The sequence below is a fragment of the Vulpes vulpes genome, chromosome 12 (assembly GCF_048418805.1).
Source record: "Vulpes vulpes isolate BD-2025 chromosome 12, VulVul3, whole genome shotgun sequence".
Lineage (NCBI taxonomy): Eukaryota > Metazoa > Chordata > Mammalia > Carnivora > Canidae > Vulpes > Vulpes vulpes.
Genome location: NC_132791.1, coordinates 86,613,695 through 86,630,009, shown reverse-complemented (window position 1 = coordinate 86,630,009; position 16,315 = coordinate 86,613,695). Strand labels below are relative to the sequence as shown.

The following is a 16,315-nucleotide window of genomic DNA, read 5'->3' as shown; positions in this document are numbered from 1 at the left end:
TTTAAAATTGGGCTTTTAAGAAGTGACTACTTCTAATATCATAACATTTATTTGTAATCTATCCAAATTTTGAGGGTTTGTACAGTGGGTCTCAGATGTTAACGCAGCTTGTACGAGGCTGCATAACTAAGAGATCAAATCAGGATCTGACCCTAGGACTCCTCGCTCAGATCTTACTTTTTTTTTTTTTTTTAATTTATTTTATTTTTTAAATTGAGGTGAACTTTAGGCTCTGTGAAACCACACATCTCACTTGTACAATTCCATGGATTTGTAAATGCTCATATAACCCATGTGACCAGCACTCCACTGTAGATGTCATACTCTTCCATCAGCCCAGAAACGTTGCTCTATTCCTCCCCCTTTCCAAATGAAAGTATGTTCATTTGGGGATTTGTTACCATGGTTGTCTTGATTTTTTTTTTTTTTTTAAAGGAGCTTTTACAGTGACACATGGGTTTGTGGTATTTTTCCAGAATGTACCAGATGCCCAAGAGTGTCAAGACTTGAAGGGGCCTGGAAGCCAGTGTATCTCTTATGCCCAGTATGCAGCTCTTAGAAGCCCTGGCTTTAGGAAGGCATGAATAAGATCCCTACCACTGGACATGGCCATGAATGACCTTTGCCATCTCATGGTGGCCTTTGTGAAGACAGATTCTCTGTCTTGAGCTGGTGCTATGGTTTTGGTTCTGAGCTGCGTGGAGTACAGACCAAATGGTTTTTGAACAGCTCTGCCTCTCCTCCTCTGGTGTCCCATTTCCCTGGTGGTGCTGTTGTGTGTTAAGAAATCGCAACCTTGGTGTGAGAATTCAAGAATTCTCAGAACTGGGGTTCCAGACATGGCTTTTCCCCAGAGGCGCACTAAAGAGGCATTCCTAGGGCATATCCCTTTTCTGCCAATGCATGTGTTTTTTATTGCAGTGATTCTGATCCAGAGCCTGAGAGCTGCCCCATGGCCTTGAGGATGCAAACACATAGGGTGGCATTGTAAGATTGCTAATTTCTGTCCATTTTCTTACTGCTTTGGTGAAAGTCTTGTGTATTAGTCAGCTCGTGCTGCCGTAAGAAAATACCGTAGACTGGTTGGGGTGGTTTAAACAATAGAAATAAATTTCTCATTGTTCTGTAGGCTAGAAGTCCCAGATCCAGCCCTGTTCCTGGTGAGGGATTGCTCTGTGGCCATATCCTCACTAGGGGTGGTGGTGGTAGGAGGAGGGGGTGTGCACAGGCGTCTCTTCCTCTTCTTCATGAGGACACTGGCCCTTGGAGATTATTGTCCTTCATCCCATTATGACCTCATTTACTTTTATCACCTCCTTGCAAGCTCTGTCCAGATAGTCACATAGGGTATTGGAGCTTCAACATTAGGAATTTTGGGTGGGCCAAACAGTACTACTACCAATACTAGCACTCCAGGAGGGCTCTGAGATGGTAACAATTTTATTTCACTTTAATTTTCGATTAAGTTAATTTCCATGTTAATCTGTACCATGTTTCCTTTTGTGCTGCTATGGTACTAGAACAATTTCCTGGTATGTCTCTAGCCCTCAAGAACTTGTTTGACTTTGGGGAAGTTATTGTTCATCCCAACTGGGTGGAATTAAGCTTGGGTTTTTATTGAGTGCCGTGCCCCCCACCCCCATCCCCCTTTTTGAGGCCTCTCAGGTTTATCTAAATCCCTTACTTCAGTGGGGATTGAAACAAGACTTGGGCTGGGATGCTGCTGTAGGCCAAGAGCCCTAAGGAAGGAGCAGATTGGGTTTTTCCGAGGCTCCAGGGGTCAGGGGAGGGAGTGGTAATCAAGATGGCCCTGGAGAGGTGTTTCTCTTGTCCATGTCATAAAACTCATGACATTATTCAAGGTTGAATAATCCTATGTGTTATACACAAATTCATTTTATTTGTATTTTCTACACAAATTTGATTTATTTTTATATGCTGTAAGTGTAATTTAGGGCAATGCTTTCCAACCAGTTCTACGTCTCAATGTGTACAGGTAGGGAAGAGCCTTGGAGTCCCCAGATAGGGCTGCCCTCAGGCAGAGGTGACTTGTTCAGGCTTGGAGTTTATCTGTGTTCACTCTCCTCAATGGTAACATCCCCCCCACCCCCACCCCCATTCCCTCCTACCTGGAGATCCTGATGCTTTCTCAATCCCTACCATGTCATGATTTGAATTCTGTGATGTGTGTTTTTACGGGGCTTTAATTATTACCAGATCTACTGCGATGGCCTAGTGCAATTTTGCTTTGCTTGTGAATTTCTTAGATCCCATTTCTCCCACATTTAGAGGACCTTTTACGTAGCTTTTGGAAATAACATGTTATTATGTGAGCCACATTAAATGTTTAGTGTCTTGTATGGCATATCTTTAAAGCCAGAAGGGTGATAACTGGGTGTGCTTTTGGGAAATTACCCTGTGGCCCATAAATCCCTTAATTTACAATTTATTACTTAAGCTCACCTGCTGCCAAATGTCCTCTGTCCTTCTAGCTTTCTCTTTAGTCTTTAGGGGATTTCTGCAGAGTCCCAAACTAGCTTCCTCATGATTTCTTTATGAAAGGTCATAAAGCAGTACAGGTGTCTCATATGAGGAGGTTTGGGGTCAGTGAGGGAAATAAGAGCTATTTTATAACCTTAGGTCTGCCTGTTAAGGACCAGAGTGTCGCCAGTGTCAGCCCAGCCTCTCCACTAGGCTGTCACCGTGTTGTGCTAGGAGAGCTTTACGGGTTCTTTCTGGAGCTTCAGAGCTGCTCATGCTCCATGTCTGGGACACCCCATTCCTCCTCTCTCCTTTTCCCTGACCTTTCGCTAGTGGTGTTGGTTCGTTCATACTGTGGCAGTGATGATTTCAGCTCTTGCTGCACACAGGGCCTCTTCCCGTGTGTCTTGCCCCACCAGGATCTTCTGGGTGTGTTCCTAAAGCGGGTCCATGTTTCCATTTGGCAGGTAGGTGGGCATCCTGGTCATGTGTGGCTCCTGGTCTTGGTGACAAGGAAAGACATCTGTGTTTGAGACTTCCCCTGCCAACTTCTGGTGATGCCCCAAGTAGCAGTTCCCTTCCAATGTTCCAGTGGCTTTGAACAGTTTATTTTGTCTTCCAGTGCAGCTCAGAGTCTCACTTCAGAAACTTTTACCTGTCTTAATTCAGCTGCCTTCCTTCTGATGGGCTTGGGCGTATTCATGAAGGAGTTTGAACCCACATTTATGGGGTTAGTGGGTTATAGCATCACTCCCCATTTAGAGTGTTGCTATAGAAGGTCAGCGAATCCTCCAGAGACACACAGCTAGGGCAGGTGACACACCAGTGGAAATAGTGCACATTTATTGTCTTGGGGTGCAGGAGGCCTGTAATTTCTGGTGGGATCTGCATTGCAGATTGCTTAGCCTGTATCAGAGAGGCTTTACCCTGTCCTCACTCAGCAGTTTTTACCCAACTTCAGACCAGTGTTATTTGAAAAGGGCCTTTCCAGTTTACTCAGTTGGAAAGTGTTACAGAGTTTTAAAGGGTGAGCTGGAAGGCTCTCAGCTGGCACTTTCTGAATCCCTCAGAGGAAAATATTGGCAAACTCTCCACTCTCTGCCTGAACTCTTCTTATAAATCGAGAAGCCAAGAGTTACGAAGCTGTCACAAAGGGTCGGATTCAGCCGTGTGAGGGAACGTGTCATTATCCTTGCTAAGACCACAGAAGGTTTTTTCTGATAATACTGCCCCCCCCCCCCCCCCCCCCACCGCCCTGGGCTTGTGATGTTAATCTTCCTGCCACTGAAATAGAAGTATGCAGTGAATGTAATTTATGGTGTATTCCTTTTTTTTCTTTTTTTCCTGGACAGCCTTCTCTCTAGAAGATGTACATCTGCACATGGCTTTTATGCCCCTCTCCCTTCTTTACAATTTAAATAAGACAGGTGCTGGGCTGCTTTATTCAACAGGTGTAGCACCAGCCATGAAGGAAACTTGGTTCCCCCTCCCGTGCCCCATTTTTTGGCTTTTTTTCTCCCTATGGTTTCAGGGGACAAGATGCTGAGATCAGAAGCAGGAGCTTGACATTGATTTATTATCATGTTCGTTACTGTCTCTGTGCCTCACACTTCAGTCTGTTGATGGAGAGCCCACTGTGATTGTGTTGTGGGGTCTGAGAAATTTCCACCTTCCTGAGTTGTCTTACTGCCAAACCTGTACCATCACTTCCACCCAAAGCCCCCAGAGAGGTATGTGGACATGAGCATAATGCCGGCATCGTCTTTTCATCCTTCCTTCTGCTCCCTGGCCTCAGCCTCCTCAGGCCATGCAAAGGCGCCTTTGCTAGCACTTTGCACATTCTGCAGCCTATTCTTGCTGCTCCTACCCTCCTGGGGTCGCTCTTTATGGACAACTTCCAAGGGAATAGGTTAAGATTGCCATCAAGTGGCTGCTCTTGGTAGTGGATGGGAGGATCCTGGCCCTTGGCGCTGGCCGACTCCACAGACCTTCTGCTCCAGATTCTTAGCTCCTTTGTGAAAAATCCGCAAGCTCAAGCCTGCTGTGCCTGAGGACTTGACCGCTGGGGTAGCCCCAGAGAGCTCAGAGCATTACTATCTTGTACATTTTCAAGGACAGGCTCTTCTATGAACCCGAACCGCACCTTTCTGTGGGTCGTGGACTCCGGAGCAGGCTCACTTGCAGTGGCCTGAGCTCAGGGCCCTGGAGCTGTGAGCACAGATGATCTAGGCTTGCTGGGGAGAACTGCCATGTATTCAGCCTCCCGCCAGCTCCAGCCCCAGGAGGCCACTGCCCTCCAGCTCCGCTCCGGGAAATTGGCAGGGAGGATTGTGCTGTCATCCCCGAAAGGATGGCATTGTGGTCCCACCAAGGGAGAAGAGCGCTTGCACACATGACTTGGACATTCCGTTTGGCTCCTGTTCCTTGTTTCCCCAGCTCTGTAAATGGAGTAATAATTTCTTTCTCAGAGGCTATATTCTTAGGATTAATGAGATGATTTATTTAAAGTCCTTAATATCTGGCAGGGAGCAAGCATTCAAAGGGTAATTGTGATTGAGGTTCTAGATACACGTTACCTAACTACTTCCCCTAAGAGCGGTAGCCATGTGCTAAAAGTGCATACATCAGGGACTGTATTAAAAAATCCACGTGCCCCCATTCCCTGGGCCTGGATGCCATCATCCTGTAATTAAGACATGGAGCACAGAAACTCTGACTGAGCGAGGAGGAAGTATGAACCCTGTGTGGTTGTCCTCACTAGGTCATTTCTCAGTGGTGTTGGGAAGACCTCTCCTACTTATAGCAATAGCAGGAGTTAGGTTTGCGTATGTGGGGTGCCCCGGCTGGTACGCAGAGCTCATGATTTGTGTTGTCTCTGAGGTTTCTGAGCTGGCTCGTGGTCTGTGGAAGAAGATGGATCTGGGCCAGCTGGATTGGAGGGCGAGAGGCTGGGAGGCAGGCAAAGGGAGAAAGTGACTATGGGAATACATTAGCATGGCAGTGCAACATCAGGTTAGGGTCTAGGGAAGAAGGTTCTAGGGCTTCTATATTTACAGCAGGTTCTGAGAAGCGATGGAAGCTATGTTACGTAACCACTCACATCAGAACCTGTCAAATCATTAAACCACAATTCCTGGATTTTAGCCACTTAAAGCAATATTGGATGCATCACAAAAAATTGATATATTGTTGTGAGCATTGACGTCATTGTAGCTCTAGCTGTACAAGTAACTGGGTCCCAATGGGAGCAGGTTACTTAGGTCAAATGGAACACTTGAGACCTCCCTTTGTCCCATTTGGTTCTGTTTCAGTGATGAGTGATCAGCTCATGTTTATGGCCTGTTTCAGGTTTTCTTCCTAATTGGCCAGATCCTATCCTGTGTGGTTGGGGTAGGAAACATTTGGATCCTTTTGTATAACTTGGGGGGGTGTGTGAAAAGGGGGAATGTGAAAAGATAAACAAATGGACAGGCCTCCTCTGTGACTCCTCGAAGCTCACCTGCATATAGTAATGAATTCAGGGTGATAGTTTCTTTCTGGATGTCTCCTCAGGGTGTGTGTGTTTGTAGGAGCTAGCAGTGAGCCCAGAATCATCTGTGTGTGGGTTTACACCTTTTTTGTGTGCCTCTAACCTGGGGAGTGGCAACATGCACGTCTAACTCTGAAAAATTCCATGTGGCTTGTTCGTGAGGATTAATTGGTGATTGCTGGTCTTTTACCATTGAGCTATATCAAGATTGCCTAAAATCCTTGATGATAAAAACCACCTTTTGGGGTAATTGCTTTGCAAAGAGTTTTCTCTATAGTTTCTGGTTTACTGAATAAGCTCGTGGCTTTTTTATAAATGGTTCTAACCTGTGATTTTCCCTTTTCCCCACGTCTGAAAGCTAGACTGATTACACGAGGAGCCATCTGCTGCTGAACTGGAGGGGGTTTGTCAGCTTGCTGTTCCATTTGCTCCCCTCTTCTTTTCACCCCGCTGCCTGGGAAGATGTCCGGGTCTGTCTGACTTGCCTTGGTTACTGGGTCTGAGCTTGGGTGGAGGACAGCAGAGAGACATAGACTGCTGCTGCCCACAGACATGGTCCTGGTGTCTTGAGAACCTGTAGATGTAGAACTTTGCACAATGATGGGAATGCTCTGTATCTGCATTGTCATTACGGTAGCCACTAGCCTAGCCGTTTAGGAGTCCATGAGTCCTTGATACCTAGCTGGTCTGATTAGATTGAGTTTAAAAACCAAACCAAACAAAACATACGAGGCTACAGGCTACCTACCACAAGAACAAGTGTAGCTACAGAGACAGGATGAGCATAGCGGTCACATTCTTAGCCTTTTGTTCTCAAGCTCTATCTTTTGTTGTTGTTTTGGGCAGGAGGTGGTTCTAGGTAGCCAGTGTAGTTCAATTTAGAAGCATTCTTTTAGCTTCTTTAATGGTATGTCATTTATAGAGGCAGTGGCAACTGAGTGAAAACACATGCCTGTTTTGTTCACATGCCTTTGAGTGTGTTGGGCAATTAAAAAAAATATTATTCATATGGGGGGGGGGAGGAGCAGAGATCCTGGGATCATAACCTGAGCTGAAGGCAGACAGCCACCCAGGCCTTCCTGTGTTGGGCAATTTGAAAACACTTGTGGCCTGTGGTATCAATATCACGGTATTCACATTATCCCTGGCTTCAGTACAGCAATGTATTACTGGTGTCAACGTTGTCATTGTCTGCTGTTCTTTACTTGATCCTTGTTTTTTGTTAGCTCCATGTGAGTCCACGTTTCATATAAAATTTTTTTAAGTAGGCTCCACACCCCATGTGGAGTCCATCGCGGGGCTTGAACTCCTGCCCCTGAGATCAAGACTTGAGCTGATACAATAGTCCGACACCTCACTGAATGATCCACCCAGGTGCCCTATATGACTTCTTTCATCGAGTACTATTTTTTGTGATCAGTACTACTTCTTTCCAGCAACACACCCACCTTCCTGTGGTACCGTTTAAGTAGTTGTTAAGATTCCTTTTTCACTGTATTATTAACATTAATTGTAGAAAATGTGGAAATTTCAGAAAACTAGGAAGATTGCCACTGGAGAGAATTCTATCTCTTTTTTCTTTCTCTTTTCCTTCTCTTCTCTTCTCTTCTCTTCTCTTCTCTTCTCTTCTCTTCTCTTCTCTTCTCTTCTCTCTTTTTTTTTCCTTTTCTTTTCCAGCTTGTTTAATCTCCTCTGGTCTACATTCTTTACATTTTTTTCTTTCTTTTCCTTTTCCTTTTCCTTTTCCTTTTTTCCTTTTCCTTTTTCCTTTCCTCTCTCCAGCTTGTTTTATCTCCTCTGGTCTAATTTCTTTACACTTACATATTTTAAAACTCCATTGAATGTTTCATGCAGTAGAATCTCTGCAATTTAAAGCATTGTGAGTCTTTTCCTCATGTTACCAAGATTTGGAGAATGTGATTTTTGTTTTTCCTCTTTAAAACGTGTAAAGCTTAAATTATGTTCCATATGCAGCATTAGTTGTCAGTATGGCACATGAAACCTTGAAGGAAAATGCCATGGAGAACACATACAGAATTGTTAACGTGATCAATGTAGTTCCTTTTTTTTTTTTTTTTAAGGATTTTATGTATTTATTCATGAGAGACACAGAGAGAGAGAGAGAGAGAGAGAGAGAGAGAGAGAGAGGCAGAGACATAGGCATGTGGGTCTCGATCCTAGCACCCCCAGATCACTCCCTGAGCCAAAGGCTCAACCACTGAGCCACCCAGGTGTCCCATGTAGTTCCGCTTTGTGAAGAAGGTGGAAGGATTACAGTAAAATTTTGGCTGTTATATGAACATGGTAGTAAAGAAATGAATTCATCTAAGTTAGCAGGGTATAAAAGGCAAATCTTTGAGGAAGACTCAAGAGTTTTATAGACTGGAAGAAGTCACTGACTCTAAAGCAAAGGACTTTAATATTGAAATTAATAAAGGGATTAAAGTCAAGAGAAAACAGTGTAAAGGTTATTGAGTGTTAAATAGTGTTCATAAAATTCTTTCGCCTGAAAATTTGAAGGTTAGATCTTTTTCCCAAGGGAAAAATTCATGGGGCGCTGGAGTGGCATAGTTGGTTAAGCATCTGACTGTTGATTTCTGCTCGTCGTGATTTCTGCTCAAGTCGTGATCTCAGAATCATGAGATTGAGCCCCGTGTCAGGCTCCATGTTCCATGGGGAGTCTGCCAGAGATTCTTTCTCTCCTCTGTCCCTCCCTACACACTCAAACATATTCTCTCCTTAAAGTCTTCAAAATTAGGATTTTTTTTTTAAATCAGTGCATGCTGAAAAAGCAGTGTATTATAAATTACATGATATGTTCTTAGCCAAATACTTGTAAATACAAAGAGATAATTCTTGACAACTCTTCTTTGGGAAGAAAGGGGTGTGATTCAATGCTTGGAGGTTGTGAAACGGGGCCTCCAAAGTGAGAGAGTGTCAGGCTATGGAGGCCCGAAATGCCTTCTTTGAACAATATTTATTGGGTCTCAGCTATTTTCTCTAGGCCCATGCTAGAGGGTACTTTGAGGGTTCTTAAGATAAGCAAGACTAAATCCTCTTTTTTAAAAGATGTTATTTATTTATTCATTAGAGAGACACAGAGGAGGCAGAGACATACACAGAGGGGAGCCTGATGTGGGACTTGATCCCAGAACACTGGGATCACGACCTGAGCTGAAGGCAGATGCTCAACTACTAAGCCACCAGGTGCGCCCCCCGCCCTTTTTTAAACAGCAAAAAAACCCACAGATTTATGTTTTCTCCATACCCACAGTCCTGAGATCAAGAGTCATATACTCCTCGAACTGAGCCAGCCAGGCACCCCAAGACTAAATCCTTTTGGTCAGAGAAAATGGCAGTTGGGTAGATGTTTGCTCATCACTGGGTATTAGCACCTGCAGAGCAGAAGGTGGGTGTCCCCTGAAGTCTGCCAGGAGGAGGAGCAGGGGCTTTCTAGGAAGACAAAGAGGAGAGACTATTCCAAAATACATGTAACAGCATGTACAAAGTCAGGCTTGATGGATCAAGTTAAGACAATATATCAGTTGCCATACACACAGGAGCAAGTTACCTCTGGGCCTTTATGCACCATCATGGGGTGCCATCAGGTTGGAAAACCAAAGCACTCTTAGTTAGTCTACTGTATGTCTTAGGAAGCTGATGTAAAAACTAACCTTTTCTTTTCTTTTCTTTTCTTTTCTTTTCTTTTCTTTTCTTTTCTTTTCTTTTCTTTTCTTTTCTTTTCTTTCTTTTCTTTTCTTTTCTTTTCAGATTTTATTTTTAAGTAGTCTCTACATCCAACATGGGTCTCAAACTCACAACCCTGAGATCAAGAGTTACATGCTTCACCTACTGAGCCAGCTGGGTGCCACTTATTTTTTTTAATTGGGTGTAAATAGAATTTGAACCAGTAAAAGGAGCAACAAAATTGTTAAAGTATGTTGAAATCTTTGCACATAAATGTTTTCTCTGATTAATACCCCAGTATCACTTTCTAGAAGGGAGCTTGCTGAATTACAAACTTTTAAGAGTTGGCATTTATCACCAAGTTACTCTCTAGAAATATTTTTTCAGTTCGTTCCCACATAGCAGCTTAAGGGAGTATGGGTTTTGTCAGAATCAGATTTGAGGAGATTGACGATGCTTCAGTTGTGACCTGAGTCAGCTCTTTAGTTCTTCTTAAACCTAGTTTTCCATTATTCAGTGTTCTTAAGTAGGTCAAATGACCAGGTTGTAATTCTGGTTGAATTCTGGATGCTTCTGCAGGTCGTGTTTTCAGAATAGTGTCAACACTGTTAATCTTCTCCAACTTGGCATCATTTCTGTGTTTACCTTTTTATAAATGCATTACCCAAATCATTAAAAAAAAAAAAGATTTTATTTATTTATTTGAGAGACTGAGTGAGTGAGAGAGAGCACACACGAGCAGGGTCAGAGGAAGAGGGAGAAGCAGACTCCTGCTGAGCAGGGAGCCTGATGTGTGACTTGATCCCAGGACCCCAGGATCATTACCTGAGCTGGAAGCAGATGCTTAACTGCCTGAGCCACCCAGGCACACCTACCCAAGTCATTTAAAAAATATATTGAATAAAGCCGAAGCATATTTTATCTTGTGTCTTTTTTACAACCAAATAATTAAAAGTATATATTTGACAAAAATTTCTGTAATTCATTAGCACAGAGTTTATTAAGGCATAGAGGTAGCTCTTATGAATTGCTTACTATATACCACCAACCCTTTTACATATATAATTAATTTAATGCCTTAATTTAACCAACTATTGTCCTTACATGTAATTAACAGAGGGAGGACACAGGACTTTCCTCAGTTCTCCCCTGAAGTTCAGACACTTAATGAAGAGTAGGATTAGAACCAGGCAGCCTTGTCCAAAGTGTGCTGTGTGTGTTATGAGTCATCAAGGTTCTTAGTGCTAGACGTTGACCAAATCTTTTTTTTTTTTAATTAAAAAACCAAAACCTGTTGGAATATTGTCCTTTCTAGTAAGTTATTAATTTGAACTTCTGGTTTAATTGTAGTCCCATTTCATTGGTATTAATGACTAAATCCGTAGCAACTGACTTTCACTAGTTGATATACAGTCACCCTGCCTCAATTTCTGTATTGTGTTCTTGTAATTATTGGTATTATTTTATAATTGTACAGCGTGGCTTTGAAGTCACATTGGCTATAGGGCCAGCCACATGTATTATACAGTTGAACACTGTTGGTGCTTCAGGAATTACCAAGCCCTCTTGGAAAGAGTCCAAGTCAGGCTCTGTGTGTACTACTTCTGCTTGGTGTATTGCTAGTGTATTAACTTTTATTTAAATAGAATGCTGACAAATAATGTTTATTACTATGTTGGCTGCTGCAGAAGGCCTGCACTTAGATGATATTTTTGAAAATCAAATATTAGCACTGTGGATCACCTTTTTGCATTGGCTTATCATAACATAGGTGATATGATCAATATTATTCAGCCCAAATAACATACGTACTTTAGGAGTACATGGTGAATTCAGTGTGATCATGAAAACTCACTATTTCCTGTATGAAATTCTCAGATTCTATAATCTTGTACACCTTGTCTCACACATGGCAACCCACTCCACCCTACTCCTCCTTTGTAAGAAATTTTTATTTGGATTGATAAGGTGCCACTTTTTGTATGCAATAATTTACATAGGTGGCAGGAAATTGGGGAGCTTTTGGAAGCAGATCATGGGAGTTAAGGAGTTTTTGGTGATTTGTCCCTACTTTGTTAAGGCTTGTCTTTCCTTTTATGAGTTAGGTCCCGGCTCTCAAGGTGAGCTGACTTCCTTGATTGGATACATGAATAAAACAAGCCTTAATGCTTATGAAGCAGATTCTTTAATTAATCTGCACAACACTATTAGATACCCAAATTTGATGAAGATGTGCAAGTGAATTGCTCTCTCACATTTTATCCAAATCCTAGATTGGGGTTTGCTCTATTCCTTTATTTTTTTAAAATGTTGAGTGCAGCTGGTGGGCTGCTGGACTTTGCCAACTTGGAGGTCATGAAAAGGTTGTACACGCAGGTAGGTCCTTAGTTCTGAAGCTCTCAGAAGCAAAATATGTCCTCAGATGTCCTGGTGTTTAGGTGATAATTAGGTGGATGGTGGCTATGGTAGCTGGCTGGCTACACAGTGTTTCTTAGGATAGGAGACCCTTCCTGAAATAGCAATTGGTGTACCTTTTTCTCTAGAGTCCTAGATCTTTATACTTAAGCATTTGGAGATTACAATGATGCATTGCTGGTGCAAACGCCAAAATTGATGGCTGCTTTGGAAACCATTTTGCCGTTAACTTGTAAATTTGTGTTTGCATATTCAAGGATTTCTAACAGTTCCACTTCTAGGTATGTATCCCAGAGAAACTCCAGTGCATGCTTTCCAGGGGGGCGAGCAGAAGTTTGCACCATGGTTTGTGATAGCAACAAGCTGGCAATGCTTAGATGCCCTTGGATGAGATCATTAGAATGTGGAATATTCATACAGTGGAGTGTGATGAACAACAGTGAAAATAAGCAAAGAATAAGCAAAAACGATGATTCATGATCTTAGTAACCCAATGTTGAGTTTGGGGGAAAACAAATCCCCTGAGACTTAACACTGAGCTATACCCTTTAAAAATTAATTAATTAATTAATTAATGAGAGTGCTAGTGCAGGTGGGGAGCAGGTCAGAGGGGGAGAGGCAGAGAATCTGAAGCAGTCTCCCCATTGAGCACTGAGTCCCACGCAGGGTCAGATTCCAGGACCCTGAGTTCATGACCTAAGGCACAACCAAGGTTTGGGATGCTTAACTCACTGAGCCCCTCACCTCCTCCTGCCGCTGCCCCACCACAGCAATAAGTCCATAATAAAGCACAGATAGATATGCTTAAGTTAAAAAATAATGAAGTAGGGTAGGTAGAAGCATATAGACAGTGTTTTAGTAACTGGTTTTGGCTGTTTGGCTTATAGGTATTCTTTATATTAAACTAAAACAGGAAGACTGATGTGGATGACATTTGGCGGAGGGTGTCTTCATTTAAAACTTGGAACTTGCTCTGGTCCTTGAAGGTTGAAACTGAGTTGATAGTACCGTCCGTCACACCACCTTGTAATGAAGGGAAACCTTTCTCCCCCTGCCGCTCACTACCCTCTTGCTCAGAATTTCAGGATTGAACCTTGTCATTTTATTCAGAAACAGGACACAGTTTTCAACTATTGCATGTCCTTCCAAAGCTGCTGTTAATCCATCTATCTGGTACTTTTGATGGGTTTCCTCTTTGGTAAATCAGCATTTTGTCCAAACAGTCCAAAACCTGCACCTGCTGAAGCCAACAGGCAAGTTTTTCAGCTCTTTTCATGACCCAGCAGCAGAGCACAGGTCACAGTGGACACACAAGTCTAATGGAGCATGTATTTTAGGGAATATGGAATGCGTGATCAGATCCTGAAGGTGGTCTTGGAAGAAAAAGCAGTCTGGGCCAGCACTCCTTTAGATTCTCTCTCTCTCTCTCTCTCTCTCTCTCTCTCTCTCTTTTTCTTAAGATTTTATTTATTTATTCATGAGAGACAGAGAAAGGCAGAGACATAGGCAGAGGAAGAAGCAGGCTCCCTTTGGGGATCCTGACTTGGGACTCCATCCCTAGACCCCTGGGATCATGCCCTGAGCCAAAGGCAGATGGTCAACTACTGAGACACCCAGGTTCCTTCGAGGTTTCTCTTTTTAAATTTAAGTACCTCATTATTTTTCACACAATGGGAAGAGGAAGAAACAGGGAAGTCAGGGAGAGTAGAGATGAAGAATAAAGCAGACACTGCTTACCTGGGATGGGCTGATGATCGCTGTGTATGCTCTCATGTTGGAGGCATCAGAGCCGGGGATGTCAGGGATGGCCAGTATCCAAATGTGGTCCATCAAGCTGTGTTTCTGGCCAGTTATTTTAGGTCTTGTGGTTCCTGCTTTCGTCCTTACCTTTTCTCAGAATTACCATACCATTTTTCCAGTTCTACATTGGGTGCTTTTGATTAGTGAAGGCGCCAAAAGACAAGTCCCAGTAGAAAGAAGAGGAAAAAAGCCAAATACTCATCCCTTAAATGTCCTTTAATTGACTGTGCATGACTTATGCTGTGGTGGGGTACATGCCAAACTGTTGTTCAACATTATAGGAATATACCACACTGGAGACAGCTGAATGAGGGTCTGCTCTGTGGGCTCATACGGAGCATGATGGAATTGGACAGGGATTTTCTATCCCTGAGACTTCGGCTGGGAATTGTATCATGAGGTGGTTCTGGTAGGTTAGCTTACCCCATCCCCAAATAACCCCAGGATTCTTGGATGACCTTCTGTTGAGACCTTATAAGGAGCTCTGATCTTGGTTAAAAGCCATACCTGCATAAGCCTCAGTTTGCACATTTGTAAAGTGGGGGATATTTTACTAGATTGTCTCTAAGGCCCTGCCTGTAATTGATTTTCAAATGGTGGAGAGCAAGGACAAGTCACAAAAGACCATCACCAACCTTGTGATATATATATATATATTTTATTTTTTAATTTTTTTATTTTTCCCCCCATTTAAAAGTGAGGCAGGTAGATATGCTCTGTGATTCAGGTGACAGAAGACTGTCATCGTGGAAAGCATAATTACCAGCACTGGGTAGCTGTTAGATGCCGTGAGCAAAGCTGGCCTCAGCTTTGAGGGTTTTTATGAGGTCTAAGTAAGTTAAAACTTAGGAGTGGCTCATTCAGTGGTTAAACAACAAGTAACCAAAAGTAATAGTAAGGGGCATTCTTTTCCCAGCTTCCTTGGATGCATCTGAGGTAAAACTTTAAATTTAGCATGTGGGTTCTTTGATGGCATGCCACCACTCCCCCCTCATTGGAAAAGCATAAAGAGTAGAGTGTGGGATGGTGTTCAGAGCATGTGTTTTGGACATTATAATTGCCAGCTGAAGTTCAAAAGCTTTGAAAGAATTGACTTTTAAAATCAAATAGCTTTATGACAAATGAAGGGAGATGCATGCTCCAGCAATCGGGGCCAGGGAGCTGGCCAGCCTTGTTGGATTCTTGCCTCCCCCCCCACCCCCCAGCAGCTGCCAGGCCACAGAGCCTGTTCTGTGACAGATCCTCCAGAAACAATGAGGAGAAACAGTTTCTGTGTTATTAGATGAGATGAATTTACGTGTGTGGGGGAGGGCCGTCCGTGTGCTGGGGGCAGGGAGGGCGGCAGTGGCCCTGGCGGTCATCACAGGAGTAATAAAGCACCCTGGTAGCCAGGATTGGAAGGAGAGGAGGGGAAAGAAGGGAGGGGATGAAGGGGAGGAGAGGGAGGAAAGGAAGGGGAGGGCTGGAGGAGGAGCCTGTGGAGCGAAATTTCTGCAGTCTGTCTGGATCACTGCCCAGGTCTCCCAGCCAAAAAAACAAATAAAAATAAATAAAAGGCAAGTGCTGAATGACACAGATTATGATATTAAAAAGGGATGCCATTGAAAATGTGCCACCGACCCCCATTCCTTGCCTTGTGTAGGGGTGGAATGTGTTCATGGAGGGGGGGCAGTCTGGCAGACGTGTGGACCATCAAACTGACTGCCCCCATCAGAGGTGTCCTGTCTTTCCCCTCCACAACCCCCCTCCCCCTCAGAAATTCTCAAACAAGGATTCGCCTGCATTGCAGATTGGGGGGAATTGGAATTGCCTTGCCTGGATAGAGAAAAGCCAGTCGCTCTTTTGTGGCCCCCCCCACCCCCATCAGGAGGGAGGAAGAGCGCCCCCCGACCCCTCCTCTTTGGGGTTGGGTTCCCTCCCCTGCACATAAATAACCTCCCCTCCTTGGCGCCTCCCCTCCCCCTGGGCCCGGGGCTGCGGCCGTCCTATTGCCGCGCGGAATCTGCACCGCCGGAATCTGCAGCCCCGCCGCCTGCTTATTACGTACAGGGGAGGATTGTTGACAAGTGCTCTGGAGCCTGCCTCGCCGCACTCGCCCTCCCTCCTCCCTCCCTCCCTCCCTGTGTCCCTTCTTCCTCTCTGTCTCTCTCTCTGCAATGATCCGGCTCTGAGGATGGCTGCTCCACGGGTCTGTCAGGTGCAGTTTTTGGTGGCTTATCTTGAGGAACCTGGGATAGAAGGTCTGTTCCTATAAATAAAATAAAAAAAACAAATAGCTCTAGGTTTGTTTCAGGCTGCTATGGCTTTTGTTGGGGAGAAATAGGCCTTTTGTGGTTTTTTTCCTCCTGCTGGGGTCCTGATTAAATCCATTATGGATGGCAAGGTGCTAGATAGATCTCTCTC

At 43.9% G+C, this 16,315-nt stretch overlaps 1 protein-coding gene across 7 annotated transcripts in view; it reads left to right on the top strand.

Moving 5' to 3' along the window:
- The window catches only part of JARID2 (jumonji and AT-rich interaction domain containing 2), a 259,185-nt gene that overhangs the window by 130,284 nt on the left and 112,586 nt on the right, over positions 1-16,315 (top strand). Inside the window, exon 1 of one of the 7 annotated variants that reach the window (XM_072729079.1) lies at positions 16,033-16,152. The exons of the other annotated variants lie outside the window; for them this stretch is intronic. Within the exon in view, the coding sequence (XP_072585180.1) occupies positions 16,086-16,152 (67 nt within the window). The 5' untranslated portion in view covers positions 16,033-16,085. Of the gene's footprint in view, positions 1-16,032; positions 16,153-16,315 lie in introns of those variants that run through there. 7 annotated transcript variants of the gene reach the window in all.